The 16,122-nt window shown below is 49.1% G+C and overlaps 1 protein-coding gene across 2 annotated transcripts in view; it reads right to left on the bottom strand.

Moving 5' to 3' along the window:
- The window catches only part of ADAMTS2 (ADAM metallopeptidase with thrombospondin type 1 motif 2), a 229,653-nt gene that overhangs the window by 87,170 nt on the left and 126,361 nt on the right, over positions 1–16,122 (bottom strand). For both annotated transcript variants that reach the window (XM_061190082.1, XM_061190083.1), the window contains one exon: positions 3,257–3,459. In XM_061190082.1, the coding sequence (XP_061046065.1) occupies positions 3,257–3,459 (203 nt within the window). The remainder of the gene's footprint in view (positions 1–3,256; positions 3,460–16,122) is intronic.

Here is a 16,122-nt window from a genome sequence, read left to right as displayed (position 1 = left end):
TCCCCAGAGACTCTTCCCAGGGCATGCACGTACCCTGGATGAAGACACTGAGCCTTAGAGGGTATTGTCAAGGCAACACAGGATCCAAGCAGGAGGCCTCATCTCCCTCAACCACACTGCACTCTTACGGTGGGAGCTCAGGTTGGAGGTACAGATACCCCCCACTGCCGTGTCTCCCTGAGCCCAGGAGTGTCCACCAGGCCCTCTGCCTCTGCAGGACCAGCCGCTGTGCCTGGAACAAGCATCACTTGCCGGATGCAAAAGGGGAAAAAAGACACGGCCCAAGTACTCTTTCTCAGCTCCTCCGATTCATCTCCTAAAACCCCTTTCTGTTATGATCACATTTGTTTCAATTTAAGAATTTTTATATTTCTCATGCTTTTCAAGAAACTAACCAAACCACACCCTTATCCAAAATTGAGGTGCAGTTGGATCACGGGGGTGTAAATGAATAAATTGAAGTTAACTGGCAAAACCAAGACAAAGTTCTAGACTTCCTCCTACCAGCTCATGGGCATAAGGTGTGTGCAACAGAGGGACCCTCCACACCAGGGAAAAGACGGATTTGACCCACCAGCCTCAGGAAGACACTCAGAGTCCTTGCCATACTTGTCAAGAATAATTCTAAACCTGCTGTCGCTAAACTAAATATTGTCATCGTCACGATAGTAAAACCACATTTATTTAGAGACTGTAAAGCACGTTCACCTTCATCATCTCATTTAATCCTCACCGACAACTCAAGATGAAAATTATTGCCCATTTTAAAGATGAGAAAACCAAGGCTTAGAAGACTGAAGCCCATTCTCAGTGACATAACTGGTAGTGGTGGGGTCAGGGGTAACCCAGGTGCAAAATAATAAGAGATCTATATCTGGTCTCTGCCCCTCGTTCCTGGCACAGACCTCCTAAAACACTTGTAATTTCCTTAATGATAGGGGTGAGAGGAGCATCTTTTGTTATTCATAATGTGCCCCTTTCAACCTTACCTGAGTTTATGTTAATGAAGCGATTCTTGGTGGGTCCCTAGATAGTTCAGGATGGGGGCTGGTAGCCAGAGGAACCAACTGTGTGATTAGAGAGTTGGAACTTTCAGCCCCACCCCCAAGTTTCAGGGAGGAGAGAAAAGCTGGAGATTGAGTTCAATCACCCATGGCCAGTGATTTCACCAATCATGCCTGCAAAATAAAACCTCCATAAAAACCCTAAACAATGAAGTTCGGAGAGCTTCCAGGTTGGTGAACACATCGAGTTGCTGGGATGGTGGTGCATCCAGAGAGGCCATGGAAGCTCCATGCACCTTCCGCATGCCTTGCCCTATGCATTCTTCCATTTGGCTGTTCCTCAGTTGTGTGCTTTATAATAAACCGATGATAGTAAGTAAAGTGGTTTCCTGAGTTCTGTGAACTGTTCTAGCAAATTATTGAACCTGAGGAGCTGGTTGGTAAGAAGCACAGCTGACAACCTGGGAGTTGAGCTCGGCATTTGAAGTGGGGCCCATCTTATGAGACTGAGCTCTTACTCTGTGGGGTGTATGCTAATTCCAGTGTGAAGAAACAAGTAGTTTTCCTTTACCAGGATTCAGGACTCTCGAATTCCACAACCAGTCCTTTTGTCCACTGGGTTGGAGGGCAGTATAATACTTGGGGAAAGACATATATTTTGAAGGCAGACAAGATTTTATATCTACCAATTTTATAGAGTTAGTGTGAAGATTTCCAAAGATAATGCATGGTAAGTCACTAGCACAAGCCTGGCACACAGAGTCACATATTAAGAGCTCAATATTTGTAGTCATCATGGTATTATTATTACTATTATTATATTAAAGGTACTTTTCAAAAATAAGTGAGATTAAGTGTGACAACACTCTCCAAAATAAAATAACATCTGCAAACGTTAACAGACTTCGGCCCTGCTTTGCAGATGAGATGGCTGCATTCCAGAGGGTCAATGACTTACCTAAGGCAGGTGGAGAGGAAGACAGGCCGGCAGGCAGGGGTCTCCTGGTCCAGTGACCAGCTCACTCATATCCTCCTTCTTGCCCCTGACCTATCTCTTCACTAGGGCTCTGGGAGGTCTTGCCCAAGGACCAGCTGAGTTCCCAGGGGCTCACCATGGCCCAGGAAGCAGAGCTGAGAACCAGGCCAGGAGTAAATGTCCTGCCCCCTTACTGCTCGCCACCAGCTGGACCTCTGGAGGACCCAGTTCACTGACAGGCTGGGGAGCAGCCCTGCTGCTTTAGAGCTCCCTATCCCCTGGGCTTCCCTGCCCACCTCCAGCCCCCTGCAAGCCCAGGCTTCCTTCCACAAATCCACTCCTCCCACAATGCTCGGCCCACAGCGTGTCCTGGTTGCAGGCCCACTGCATCTCCCTCCAACCCTTAATATTCTCCCAGCAGGGCTCAACTGAGGCACCAGCCAATGAGGGGCAGGACCTCCACACCACCCCGGGCAGAGGCAGGAACTGCATTTTCTACAAGGTCAGCATCCTATACCTTCTGGGGTGGAAGGGGCTGGAATGAGGGGAGGGTAACAGCTTAATCTCTCAGGATTGGGTAGACAGCGCAGGTGTCCCGTGGTGCCACAGGAGGCTTAGGTGGCACCCAGTCACCCAGTTAAGGAGCCCAACCTCACAGGGAGAAACGGATGCTCTCTTCCATCTTCACTTCCTCTAACTACCTCAAGGAGAAACCTCGGATGGGTGTCGGTCTGTCTGTCCTCCTCTCTAACACACACTAATCTCCCATTTGAACATCGTGGGCTGTGGTGCAGACCCGGCAGAAGGCAGGACTGTCTAGCTGGATTTGAATAACATTGCTTTACATTTTACTTCTAGGTTACCTTTACAATAAAGCAAGGTTGCCTTTGTAAATAATTTTAAGTTTTAAAAAAAGTCAGTTGATTTACAGGAAAATACACAGCCTATACCATGTGGGTATGATGAAAAATTAAGAAAACTGGTACACAGATGACGAGTTTCTGGAAAACTGCCTTAGCATGTAAATAGCCTTGCCAAGTCAGAACCAGCCCCCTCCACCCGCCCTTTGCAGAGGAGAAAACTGAGCTTCAACAAAATAGATGGGAGGGTCACCTTTTCTCACCTATAGACCCAGACAGCCTCCCTGTGACCATGTCACTCATCCCGCAGCTCCACCAGGAAACCGTGGCAAGCACAGTTGCCCTGGCCCGCCTGCACCCCTAGCCTCCCAGCCCCGCCCCCAGTGCCCTGCCCCTGCCACCCCACCCCCACTCACAATGTTCATGAGGGTGAGCAGGTACTTCTGCACATGCTCCTTCCCGTGGAACTGGACCACAGAGTCGTCCACACCCAGCAGGACCTCGATGTTGTAGTCGTCGTCGGCAGCATGCCTGCGCACCCTCTGCCTGGAGCTGTTGACTCGCTCCTCCAGGATGCCCAGGGCATGGCTGAGGCTGTCCAGGCTGCTCAGGGAGGTCCCTGGAAGGAGAGAGGACACAGCCTGTAGCAGCAGCCCAGGCTCACCAGGGACACTGCAGCAGGACAAAACCCTACTCAGACGCAACTCGGCACCTGCCAGGTGCCAGCTTGGCCATCAACTTGTCATCATCACAGCACCCTAACCGAGGGCATTTCTGTCCCCATTTCACAAACTGAGGTTCAGAGAGGGCAGCAGTGATGTACCAAGTCAGCTCAGACCCAGCAGCATGCAAACCCACAGCTCGGCCATCACAGAGGCCAGGTTCGGCACCCAGCAATGAACAGAGAGAGTGGGAAGCTGGATGGGCAGGGTGGACTCTTTTCACCCATTCACACTCTCGCACACTCCCAAAGGGCCACCCAGTGCCAAAGAGCTGGTCTCCCAGGCTGGTCTCCCCATTTATAACCGGGGAAACTGAGGCCCAGCCCAGGTGGTATGTGTTTCACAGTGTCTTTTCAGACAGCTCCCCTTCTGGAACTTTCTGCTCAGTCCCTGGCTGGAGCTAGGTCCCTCATCTCCGTGCCAGGCCTGCCCACTCAACTCCTGGATTGGGGCCAAGGCATGGGTGCCCCCCGACCCCAGAACTGTGCCTGCCCCTGATGCCAAGTGCCAAAGAGATGAAAGGTTGCCTGACTGAATCATGCAAGAACCAGGATGAGCCCCTCTTATGACAACTCCCCCACAGTCTGCCTGGCAGGGGCTCACTCCGTCCCCCACAGGCTAAACACCTGGCTCAGAGCGGGGCAGACCATCTGGGGCATGGGGCCTTAGGGGCCGCAGCTGAGGGGCCCAGGACCCCAGGATGCCATTGCACCATCTGCAGAGCTGCAGCATCTGTCTCAATCCCCTTCTACTTTCCCACTGGGCCTGGAGCCCACCATGGACCAGAGACCTGACCCCTACCTCTCAGGACTGCAGCTGAGCTGGCCAGGCTGACCTTCAGCATCGCTGGCAGCCACAGACCACACTGTCCAATTAGTCCCAGTGCCAAAGCCTCTGGAAGCCCCTCACAACCCTGCACTGGTCTCTGTGTCCACGCCAGGTCCTTGACCCCAGGGTCTGCCCCTCCTTGGCACTCCTGGTGGGGGGAGGAACAGGTGTGTCTCAGAGACTCTTGCCCTGGGAAGGACCTAGGACGTCAGGTTATCATGACATCACCAAAGAGTCTTCCAGAACAATTCTTCTCACTTGTCCCCTAAGCTCTTGTCCACAGCCTCCTCTGGAGGCACAGTGAGGCAGCCAGGCCCTCCGAATATGTCTCCTCACCCAGTGCTGACAACAGGCCTCTTTGATGTGCATTATTGCCTCCATTTTACAGACCAGAAGACTGAGAGAGCCCCCCAGCCAGCCAGAAGCTCTCTTCTTTACCCCTGCTGTCTGTTAGGTTTCAGGCACAAACCTGCAACCTGGCTACGGAAGGAAAAGAGGAGGTGAAGGAGCAGCAGAGGGGGAAGGGCTGCACAGAAAAGAGGAACGGGCTAGGGCCAGCGCTGAGCGTCTGCTGGCATTCCTTACCTCCTGGGGTCCTTGTGCCCCCGCCCCAGCCCTGTAGTCCCCCAAGTCCCCCCAGTATGCACAGGCACACACACACTCCACACACACGCACACACATGCACACGGCAGGCACTGCCCAGGGCCACTCCAGGGAGAGCGCCAGTGCAGAGCTCGCACTTCTGCTGGGCTGTCTGGAGATGATTCAGGGCCATCCTTGCTGCTCCCAGGGGAGACATCAGCTACTTAAACCTGACAGTGGGTTTGAGGAATTGCTACTCTATTTTTACACATTTATTTCTTTGCATTTTCAACAAGCAGGGACAGCTCACCTTCAGAACCACCTTGGGAAGCAGAAAGATGGTAATTTCCATAAAAAACTCTTCCCAGGGAAAAGGCTGGATGTTACCCTCTGCCCCTGTCAAGCCAGGGGTCACTGACAGGTGGTCCCTGAGCAAAACCAGACCATGGGGGTGCCTGTTAGGGCCATGTGGTGTTTTTTAAATACCTTATTTGGTTGACAGTATTTCAAAATTTGGAGATTTCATGTTAAAACCTGGAATAGCCAGCTTGTCTGAGAAATTAAGAAATGGAGTCACTGTAGAGGGGGAGGGGAGTTTACACTGAGCTGTGGAGTGACGACCATGCCTGGAAACAGGACACAGGGGTCCGCCGCCTGGCCTGCCGCCCTTGCTGCCCACTTAACCTCTGAAGGCATCAGAGTGTGCCCCCAACCCTAACCCAAGAAGTCACCGTGCAGTGACTCCTCCTGACATTTTCTGGGGGAGGGAATGGGGCTGCCATCAAGCCAGGGCTGGCTGGGGTACATCTTGTAGCTGCTTCTGCTGAGGAAGCTCAGTTTTTAACTAAATTGTATGTTACAGGCCCATTAAAAACAGCAATGTTTTCTAAGAATGCATTAGAAATGTTAATTTCACCACAAGCATAATTATTGTTACCATTATTATCTCGATCATGATAATCTTAGAGGGTGGCTTGGACATTACGCTCTAGAACACCCCTCCAAGGCCCAGCCCCAGTAGAGATGTGCCCAAATCCAAAGTAAAGTGCAGATGAAGGGAGGAAGACAGGCCCTCTCGGGGCACCTCGAAGGTGACAGCCCCACCCTGCAGTCGGGTCCCTGGAAGCCCCAGCCCTGCTCAGGCCTGGCAGGACGTAGGGAACAGCTCCAAGGTCAGCAGGGTCTGCCAGGCGCCCAGACATGGGGCCACATGAGTGTTGATGGGACCCAGCAGCCAGGCTGACGTTCCACCTTGTCATTCTTGGATGTCTCCTCAGTTTGCCTACAATGGGCCCCATCCTAAAGGCTAAGTAGGCCACGCAGAGATCCCAACCACACTCTGGTTCTAGCGGGCCTATCCCTCAGGCTGAGTCCTGCTTAGGCCCTCAGCTGGCTGCCTAGTGACTCCCTGAAACCAATCTCGGCCTTCAGGGCCTGCCCACCTGCACTGAGTTGCCTACTTGGTCTAAAGGCCTCCACTCCTCTCAGTCCCTCAGACCACTCTGTCACCCTCCCCTCCTCCCCCTGGAGCTCTTGCATGTTTGTAACTGGCCCACTGACGAGCAGTCGGCACTGCCCATCTCCTGCTGAGGTGGGAGGACGGTGCTGCCCTGGCTCCTGACTCAATCGCCCTCTGTGCACAGCCTCCCCACAAGGAGAAGCCGCTGGTTCCCCCTGGGTGGCTGATCCATGGTAGATGGGAGAAGACTGGACCCTGGCAGGCCAAGGCTTCCCTGAGCGGAGGTGTCTATGGCAGGACCCTATCTTCTCAATGGGTAACCGCAGGGATTTTAGTTCCTGGAATTCCCTGTGCTGGGGAGACCTTTCTGGACGGTTCATGTCTCAGGCAAAGGATGACACAACAGGAAGCTTCCAAAAGCTGTCCCTCGTTTTAGAGTCTCTACAGTGGGTTGGACAGAATTCCTCAAAGAGTCAATAACAGTCTGTGGAGAGGACGGAATAGGGGAAGCAGAATTGCATCCAGGGCATCCTGAAGTGCCTGCCCTCCAGGGCAACAAGTGGGTCACAGCAGCCACAGCCCCTGGATCACACACCCCTGCATCTGGTGGCAGGGTGGGGCATGTGCACAGCCCCTCACAGTAACAAACCTCCACTATGTCCAGCAGCCATCTGATCCTCACAGCAAATGCGAGGCTCCTCACCATCCTCATTACTGTCCCCATTTTAGCATCAAGGAACCCCAGGAAGATTAAGTGACTCAGACAAGTCACACCACAGAGAAGGGGCTGGAACCCAGCCCAAGTCATGTCATCCAAAGTTGTTAATGTGCCCCAGAGTGACCTGTGTACTTCACCAGCACCAAGGGATGGTGTGGGAAAACTGAAACTGATGGAAAGAAGCATGTTTATTCCCGAGAAGAGAAACCCCAGGGACCTGAGTCTGTAAATGCCAGGGGAGCATCATGCAGCAAGTGCTGGCTCTGTAGGTTCAAGGGTGCCTGGGTGTTTGCTGTCCCTGTGCAAATCCCACGCCCAGGCCTTTGCTGCACTGGCCTCTCCTAGGATGTCCTTTCTGCTGCTGCTGCTGCTGCTACCCAAATTTAGCCTTCCTATTGCTAGGGGAACCACTGACCAGAACTGCCCACCCTGGCCAGGTACCCATTTGCATGAGATGTTTTACGACAGGAGGTCCCGGTAAGAAACACGGAACTAACAAGCCACCACCAACTGGAAGAATTCGGGAAAGGTCAAAAGGAGATGCCAGTCCATATGTCCTACCAACCTCTCAGATTCCTCCTCGCTGGAATCCATCTTGGCTGAGTGATGCGTGGGCCACCAGGAAGGACCTTGAGTCAGAATGATTGGCCAGAGACGACCCAGAAACTAATTCCATCACCGTAAAACCTGAGACTGCGAGCCACATGGCAGAGCAGTTCTCCTGGGTTCCCTTACCCTCCTGCTCTCCACCGGGCTGCCCCTTCCCAATAAAGTCTCTTGCTTTGTCAGCATGTGTGTCTCGTCGGACAATTCATTTCCGAGTGTTAGACAAGAGCCCACTCTCGGGCCCTGGAAGGGGTCCCCCTTCCTGCAACACTATCAGGTCCAGCATAAGCCCCCCCCAAAAGGTCTAGAGGGAAGGGGATCCGCAGCCCTTGGTGCCAGGGACCCATCGCCTCCTGCAGTGGACTCAGATGTGTTGGTCCCCCTCTGCCTCCCCGCTCAGGGCCAGCTGCACATCGACAAGGGGAGGAGGGGCACGGAGCCTTGAGACGCCACTGCTCAGTGATGGGAAAGACTGCTGTCCCCTCTCCATGGAATGATCTTCCCCTCATTCCTCACTGGGCTTACTCCCTCTCATCCTCCAGGTGTCAGCTGAAATGTCCCCTCTTCAGGGCAACTTGCCTTATTTCATCCTAAATTAAAACAGGCTCTCCCTTACCCCCGTGTCTTCCTTCATGGAACATACCACCATTTGCAGTTCGAATGTCATTTGTGAATTTACTTGGGCATTATCTGTCTTCTCCACTTGAGTGGAGGACCCCTCGGAAGACAGGGGCCAAGGGTCTTGTATGCCTCGGAGCCTCACAGATAATTGCAGGGCTGTGAGGGGTAGGAGCCAGTGCAGAGATACAATGGGAGGGAGCACAGGGCCAGCAGTGGGGAGGCGGGGGGGTGCCCTTGGGAGCTGGGAGCTGGGCTGGAAGGAGAGGCAGGTACAGCAGGGCCAGGAAGCCCAGGCTGGGGGCGGCGGAGGTGGGTGGGCAGCAGGAGCAAAAGTAAGGTGGCTGGCAAAGGAGCAGGAGCTAGCACAAAATCCTGCTGTAAATTACTTATACAAGGTGTAACTAAAACAAAATTACCCAGGAGGAGTTCAAACAAACGGGGTGAAGAGAGAGTTACCATGTAATTGCCAACAAAAAGCAACCGGGCGTAACGATATTCATGAGATAAAATATAATCCAAGACATTAAAGGGACAAACTGATAAACAATTCATTGAGAAGATATAAAAGATATGAACTTTTTTCACCTAACAGAGCTTCAACCTGATACAAAGAGAAATAGGCAAAGCCACAGTTCTATGTGCATTTTAATACATTTATTCCAGAAAAAAACAGATGAATTAGATAAAACATTAGGCAGGATTTGCATTACTGTAGAAGATTTGAATTACTAAAACAACCTAATGTTTAAGCCCAACAACCAGAAAATGTGTCCTGTTCAAGCACATGCAGAACAAGTTCCAAATTTGACTGTACGTTAGGACAAAAAGGAAACTCAAAAATCATGTCCACAGCCGCTACTGTAGAGCAAAATCAGAGAAAACAAGAAGGAAGACCCTCAAACCCTAAACACCAGAAATTAAAAACACAGTTCTAATAAGCCTAGACTAAATAGAGAATATACACTCTAACTGTTGGCTCAAGTAGAAAACTTGAATAAACCTTAGAAGAAATGGAAAAAAGCAGTCAAAGAAAAGCCCAGAAGGTTTTATAGAAGAGTTTTACCAAACCTACAAGAAATAGTTAATTCTCATCTTACATAGAATCAGTATGCAAAGATCAATACCTTTCTTGTACATAACAGTGACCAGCTAGGAAAGAGAATGGGAAAAGAGGTTTATTGACTATAGGAACAAACCCCACAAAATATCTAGATATTTTGTATAAACAAAAATAAGGAATGTATGAAGACTACACAGAGAGTAATACAATATAGTCAAAGCTCTCCCCAAAAACAAAAGAAGACCTCAGTAACTGGAGACACAATGACACTATCCTGGATTGCAGGTTGATTCTCCTCCAAATTAATCTATAAATTTAACACAATCTCCATCAAAAAACTGTTAAAATCCAACAGAATAATTCCGAAGTTCAACTGGAAGACTACATATGAGAGAATAGCCAGAAAAAATATTAAAAAAGAATAATAACAAGGAGGTATTTACCTTTCAAATTTTCAGAAGACACTACAAAATAACATTAATTAGATCATAGTGGTACGAGTGTCATGAAAAGACAGATTTTGGAACTGAATACAGTGTCTAAACACAAATCCAAGCATAGGAGGGACCTTGAGTAAATATGGTGCATTGAACACATACATCTAATTTTGCTCCTCCCTGGAACCCCATTACAACTTTAGAAAAGGGATGATTTTTTTTTTTTAATCACAGGCCTACAAGGACAGGGGGAGCAGGAGAGGAAGAAAATAACAGAACTGTTGTAAGCTGGAAAGCGGGTGGCCACGTGGCGATGGACTTAGTATATCTGAGAAGCTGGCCAAGACTCTTCCAGTCTGTACCGCAGAATCCTCCAAAGGCACCAAGTACCCCTGGAAGTGGGATGATGGGTGGATTGAAATAAGGACTAGTTGATGGCTAATGCCAAATCCCCTCCCCACACCCTGTGTCCCAGTAACAGCCCAATAACTAACACTGCATTGGTCTGGAAGCTCATTCTCTCTCAAAAAGGTGGAAAAGAAGGTTTCTGGGCTGCAGGCACCAGGTGTAGTTGAGAGCACAGGTACCATGCTAAGAACAGGAAAATGAAATGAATGCTGAGACACTAGCCCACTTCCACAATCCACTCCCAGAATGTTGGTAGTCAAGCCTTTACCCCTCAGGCAGGAAGTTGGGAGGAGGCTTCTCTAGGGAATCTGACCAAAGACCAAAAGGCAATATTACTGTCCATGGTTCCCCCAACTACCTGCATCAAGGTCCCAGTCACCTCTTTTGTTGCCCAACCTTACACAGGAGCAGCCAGCCAAGGATCTCCAGCTCTCTGGGATAAGCCCCAGACTCGACAGATGGAGACCAACAGCACAACAATCAAAATGAAGAAAATGGAGGAAAAAGAGACTACCTAGGAAGGTGGGGAAATCTATAATTAGTGACCCCTGAGAGCTAGAAGGAAATATCACATTCACTAAACAAGAACAAAATGAGAACAATCAAAAGGGTTCTTTGAAATTAAAAACATTTCAGCAGAAATAAAAAATCTTAATGAAAGGATTAGGAAGACAAAGTTGAAAAATCTCCCAGAAAGTAAAACAGTAAGACCAAGAGACTTGAACCATCAGGAAAAAAGATAAGAAAATTGGAGGACCAGACCAGAGGTGTATCATCCATATAATAGAAGCTCCATAAAGAAAGGAGAGGGACTTCCCTGGTGGTGCAGAGGTTAAGAATCCACCCGCCAATGCAGGGCACACGGGTTCGAGACCTGGTCCGGGAAGATCCCACGTGCTGTGGAGCAACTAAGCCCATGCACCACAACTACTGAGCCTGCGGTCTAGAGCCCATGTGCCACAACTACTGAAGCCCCCGCGCCTACAGCCCGTGCTCTGCAACAAGAGAAGCCACCGCAATGAGAAGCCCATGCACCGCAACGAAGAGTAGCCCCCGCTCGCTGCAACTAGAAAAAGCCTGCGCACAGCAACGAAGACCCAATGCAGCCAAAAATAAATAAATTAATGAATTAATTTTTTTTAAAAAAGGAGAAAACAGAAAGGAAAGAATTAATGAAATTACTCAAGAAAATTTCCTACAACTAAAAGGTGCTCCCAGACTGAAAGGGCCCAGTTAGCACCCAACACAGTAGATGAAAACAGACCAGCACCATGGCACATCATCATGAAATTTCAGAACACAAGGAAGAGTCTACAAACTTTCACAGAGAATAAGAGGGGGCCGGGGGAAGCAGTTACAGAAGAGGTCACAAAGGATTGGAAGCAGAATGGCTGTAGACTGCCCCAAACCAGCATTAGAAGCAGGAAAACAATAGAGCAAAGCCTTCAAAATTTCTATACCCAGACAAGTTCTCAACAAGTATGATAGATATTTCCAGACAAGTAAGTTGTCTAAAGTTTTATCTGTCCAGCACCCCTTTGAAGGTACTGAAGGATGTGCTCCTTCAAAACAAAAGAGGTAACCAAGAAAGTGGAAGACTAGAGATACAGGAAACCCAACACGAGAGAGGAGGAGGGAATCCCCTGGAGGATGGTGAAAGGTGATCCCAAGGTGGCAGCTCTGCAGCAGCTGTGGAGGGCAACTGAGCCACACTGCAGCAGTGTGACCTGGCACATGGACTGTCATCACCAAGACCCCCCTTCCATCAGGCCATCTTCTTAACCCGAGGACAGAACGCCCAGGAGAACCTGGGCCAGCTTCTCATCAGTACTTGGCTTGTCTTGACCATGTGCTAATGAGGGTCTCTCCCCTCAAGCTCTGCTGAGGACACACATATCACTCACAGAAGTTTCCAGCTTTTCCCTGAGAGCAGGAGGTAGACCACGGTGGGCTCAGATATAGAAAGGACAGAGCAGCCCACTCTCACTGACCGGACTTCTGCTGCATGTCCAGCACCTGGTCTATACCTCAGCCTTGCCAGGCACCCGACTTTGGAGAGCCCAGTGTTTTCCAAGACTCACTTGTGACCTTGCTCGTGAGTTCCCCAGAAAGGGCCTTGTCACCTCCCAGAGAAGCGGAAGTCAGACCAAGACCCAAGACTGCTCCACTCACCTCCTCCTGGAGCCTCTGCCCAGCGGGGACAGTGCTGCCCGCTCCTGGCATGGCTGGTGTGTGCTTGCCCTTAGTTTTAATATTAATCACCTTTGGGGGGCGGAGTCAAGATAGCGGACAAGATAGTGGAATTCATGTCTCTGCACAACTAGGGCACCTACCAGGCACCAGTGGGGGACCATGGACACCTAAGGGGATGGGAGGAACCCCCAGTGGCCGGGTAGGACGTGGGCCGTGCTGGGTAGTGGGGGAGGAGAAGTGGAGTCGGGATGGGACTGGCGCCCCTGAGGGGTGGCTGGGGGAGGGGAAGGGATCCCACACCTGAATGGGGAAATTGGGGGAACACTGGGAGGGCAGAGGATCAAAAGGGAGCGTGGCCAGATTTCCCCTGCCCACTTGGGTCCCGGGAGCCTGCTGAGATCCTGGCCCTGATCCTCTGCCCACCTAGGCCCCCTCCAGCCGTGTGGGTTCTGAAGGAGTGGGAGGGAGGGAAAGGGGAGCAAAAGTAAAGGCCGGACCTGGCAGGACTGGCACCCCTGGGGGCGGCTGGGGGAGGGAAGGAGTTCCTATACCCAGCGGGACCCAGCGGGACCCAGCCATGGTTAGGGGTAGAGCAGGGATGAGGGAGACCCTGGGGGAGACCATGGGGGGGGCGGAGGAACAGAAGGGAACGTGGCCAGCGCTTTCCCCATCCACTTAGGCACCAGGGAGCCTCTTGGGCTCCGGGGCCTAAACCTCTGCCCTCAGAGCCTCCCTCCTGCCATGCAGAGCCCAAGCCCCGCCCCTACACCCCTACCAGGGCCCTACCTCTACACTGGGAGACCCCTTCTGAGACCCCCTCCAACACGCTGGGCCCAAACCCCACCCACACACCCTCACCCAGGGCCTTACCTCCAAACTCCAGAACTCCACACTCAGGAGGCCGTCCTTTGGAGCTGCTGCCTCTCCCCTTCCACACAGGTCCTAAGCAGAGGCGCTGCCCCATGCTTGAACATCACCCACCTAGGCCCCGCCCCCAAGGCCTTTTCCTGCTGGTTGGGTCCTGAGCCTAGGCCCCGCCCCACACTCAAATGTCACCCCCCTGCCTAAGTTCCACCCCCACCTAAACGCCACCTCCCATAGCCAAGGCTTTTTTTTTTTTCTTCTTTTTTCCTCTTTTAGATTGGGGTTCTGTTTTACCTTGTTGATTCATTTATATTTTTATATTTCTAATAAATCTTTTATTTTTCTAATTTTATTTTATTCTTTATACTTTGTTATTGTTCTGCTCCTTTTGGCTTGTTCCCCCCCCCCCTTATTTTTTCTTTTTTCTGTTGTGGTTTTATTTTACCTTTTTGCAGTTGTTTCAATTATATTTTTATTTTTCCTAATATATTTTTTATCTTTCTAATTTTATTTTGTTTTTTATTCTTTGTTATTGTATTGCTCCTTTTTTTTTCTTTTCTTTTTTTTTTTGCAATGCCACACAGCTTGTGGGATCTTGGTTCCCAAGCCGGAGGTCGGGCCCGAGCTCCTGTGGTAGGAGCTCCGAGCCCAAACCGCTGGACTAACTGAGAGCCTCAGACCCCAGGAAATATTAATCGGAGTGAGGCCTCCCAGAGGTCCTCATCTCAGCAACCAAGACCCAGTTCTATCCAACTGCCTGCAAACTCCAGTGCTGGATGCCTCAGGCCAAACAACCAGTAAGACAGGAATACAGCCCACCCATCAAAAAAAAAAAAATATGTTACAGACAAAGGAGCAAGGTAAAAACCTACAAGACCAAATAAATGAAGATGAGATAAGCAACCTACCTGAAAAAGAATTCAGAGTAATGATAGTAAAGATGATCCAAAATCTTGGAAACAAAATGGAGAAAATACAAGAAACATTCAACAAGGATCTAGAAGAACAAAAGAGCAAACAAACAGCAATGAACAACACAATAACTGAAATTAAAAACACTCTAGAAGGAATCAATAGCAGAATAACTGAGGCAGAAGAATGGATAAGTGAGCTGGAAGATAAAATGGTGGAAATAACTGCCAGGGAGCAGAATAAAGAAAAAAGAATGAAAAGAATTGAGGACAGGGACTTGCCTGGTGGCACAGTGGTTAAGAATCTGCCAATGCAGGGGACATGGGTTTGAGCCCTGGTCCGGGAAGATCCCACATGCCACAGAGCAACTAAGCCCATGCATCACGACTACTGAGGCTGCGCTCTAGAGCCTGTGCTCTGCAACAAGAGAAGCCACCACAATGAGAAGGCTACATACCGCGAGGAAGAGTAGCCCCCACTCGCCACAACTAGAGAAAGCCCTCGTGCAGCAATGAAGACCCAATGCAGCCAAAAAAACAATTTTTTTAATAAATTAATAAATAAATTTTAAAAAGAAAGAATTGAGGACAGTCTCAGAGACATCTGGGACAACATTAAATGCACCAACATTAAAATTATAGGGGTCCCAGAAGAAGAAGAGAAAAAGAAAGGGTCTGAGAAAATATTTGAAGAGATTATAGTCGAAAACTTCCCTAACATGGGAAAGGAAATAGTCAATCAAGTCCAGGAAGCACAGAGAGTCCCATACAGGATAAACCCAAAGACAAACCTGCCGAGACACGTATTAATCAAACTATCAAAAATTAAATACAAAGAAAAAAACATTAAAAGCAGCAAGGGAAAAGCAACAAATAAAATACAAGGGAATCCCCATAAGGTTAACAGCTGATCTTTCAGCAAAAACTCTGCAATCCAGAAGGAAGTGGCAGGACACATTTAAAGGGATGAAAGGGGAAAACCTACAGCCAAGATTACTCTACCCAGCAAGGATCTCATTCAGATTCGATGGAGAAATCAAAAGCTTTACAGACAAGCAAAAGCTAAGAGAATTCAGCACCACCAAACCAGCTTTACAACAAATGCTAAAGGAATTTCTCTAAGCAGAAAACACAAGAGAAGAAAAAGACCCACAAAAACAAACCCAAATCAATTAAGAAAATGGTAATAGGAATGCACATAGTGATAATCACCTTGAATGTAAATAGATTAAATGCTCCAACCAAAAGACACAGACTGGCTGAATGGATACAAAAGCAAGACCTTTATATATGCTGTCTACAAGAGACCCACTTCAGACCTAGGGACACATATAGACTGAAAGTGAGGGGATGGAAAAAGATATCCCATGCAAATGGAAATCACAAGAAAGCTGGAGTAGCAATACTCATATCAGATAAAATAGACTTTAAAATAAAGTCTGTTAAAAGAGATAAGGAAGGACACCACATAATGATCAAGGGATCGATCCAAGAAGAAAACATAACAATTATAAATATGTATGCACCTAACATAGGAGCACCTCAATACATAAGGCAAATGCTAACAGCCATAAAAGGAGAAATTGACAGTAACACAATAATAGTGGGGGACTTTAACACCCCACTTACACCAATAGACAGATCATCCAGGCAGAAAATAAATAAGGAAACACAAGCTTTAAATGACACAATAGACCAGATAGACTTAACTGATATTTTTAGGACATTCCACCCGAAAGTGGAAGAATACACTTTCTTCTCAAGTGCACACAGAACGTTCTCCAGAATAGACCACATTTTGGGTCACAAATCAAACCTTGGAAAATTTAAGAAATTGAAGTTGTATCAAGAATCTTTTTTGACCACAACGCT

Source organism: Eubalaena glacialis, chromosome 4, assembly GCF_028564815.1.
Source record: "Eubalaena glacialis isolate mEubGla1 chromosome 4, mEubGla1.1.hap2.+ XY, whole genome shotgun sequence".
Taxonomy (NCBI): domain Eukaryota; kingdom Metazoa; phylum Chordata; class Mammalia; order Artiodactyla; family Balaenidae; genus Eubalaena; species Eubalaena glacialis.
The sequence above is the reverse complement of the archived record's forward strand: the minus strand, read 5'-3'. Positions and strand labels throughout refer to the sequence as shown.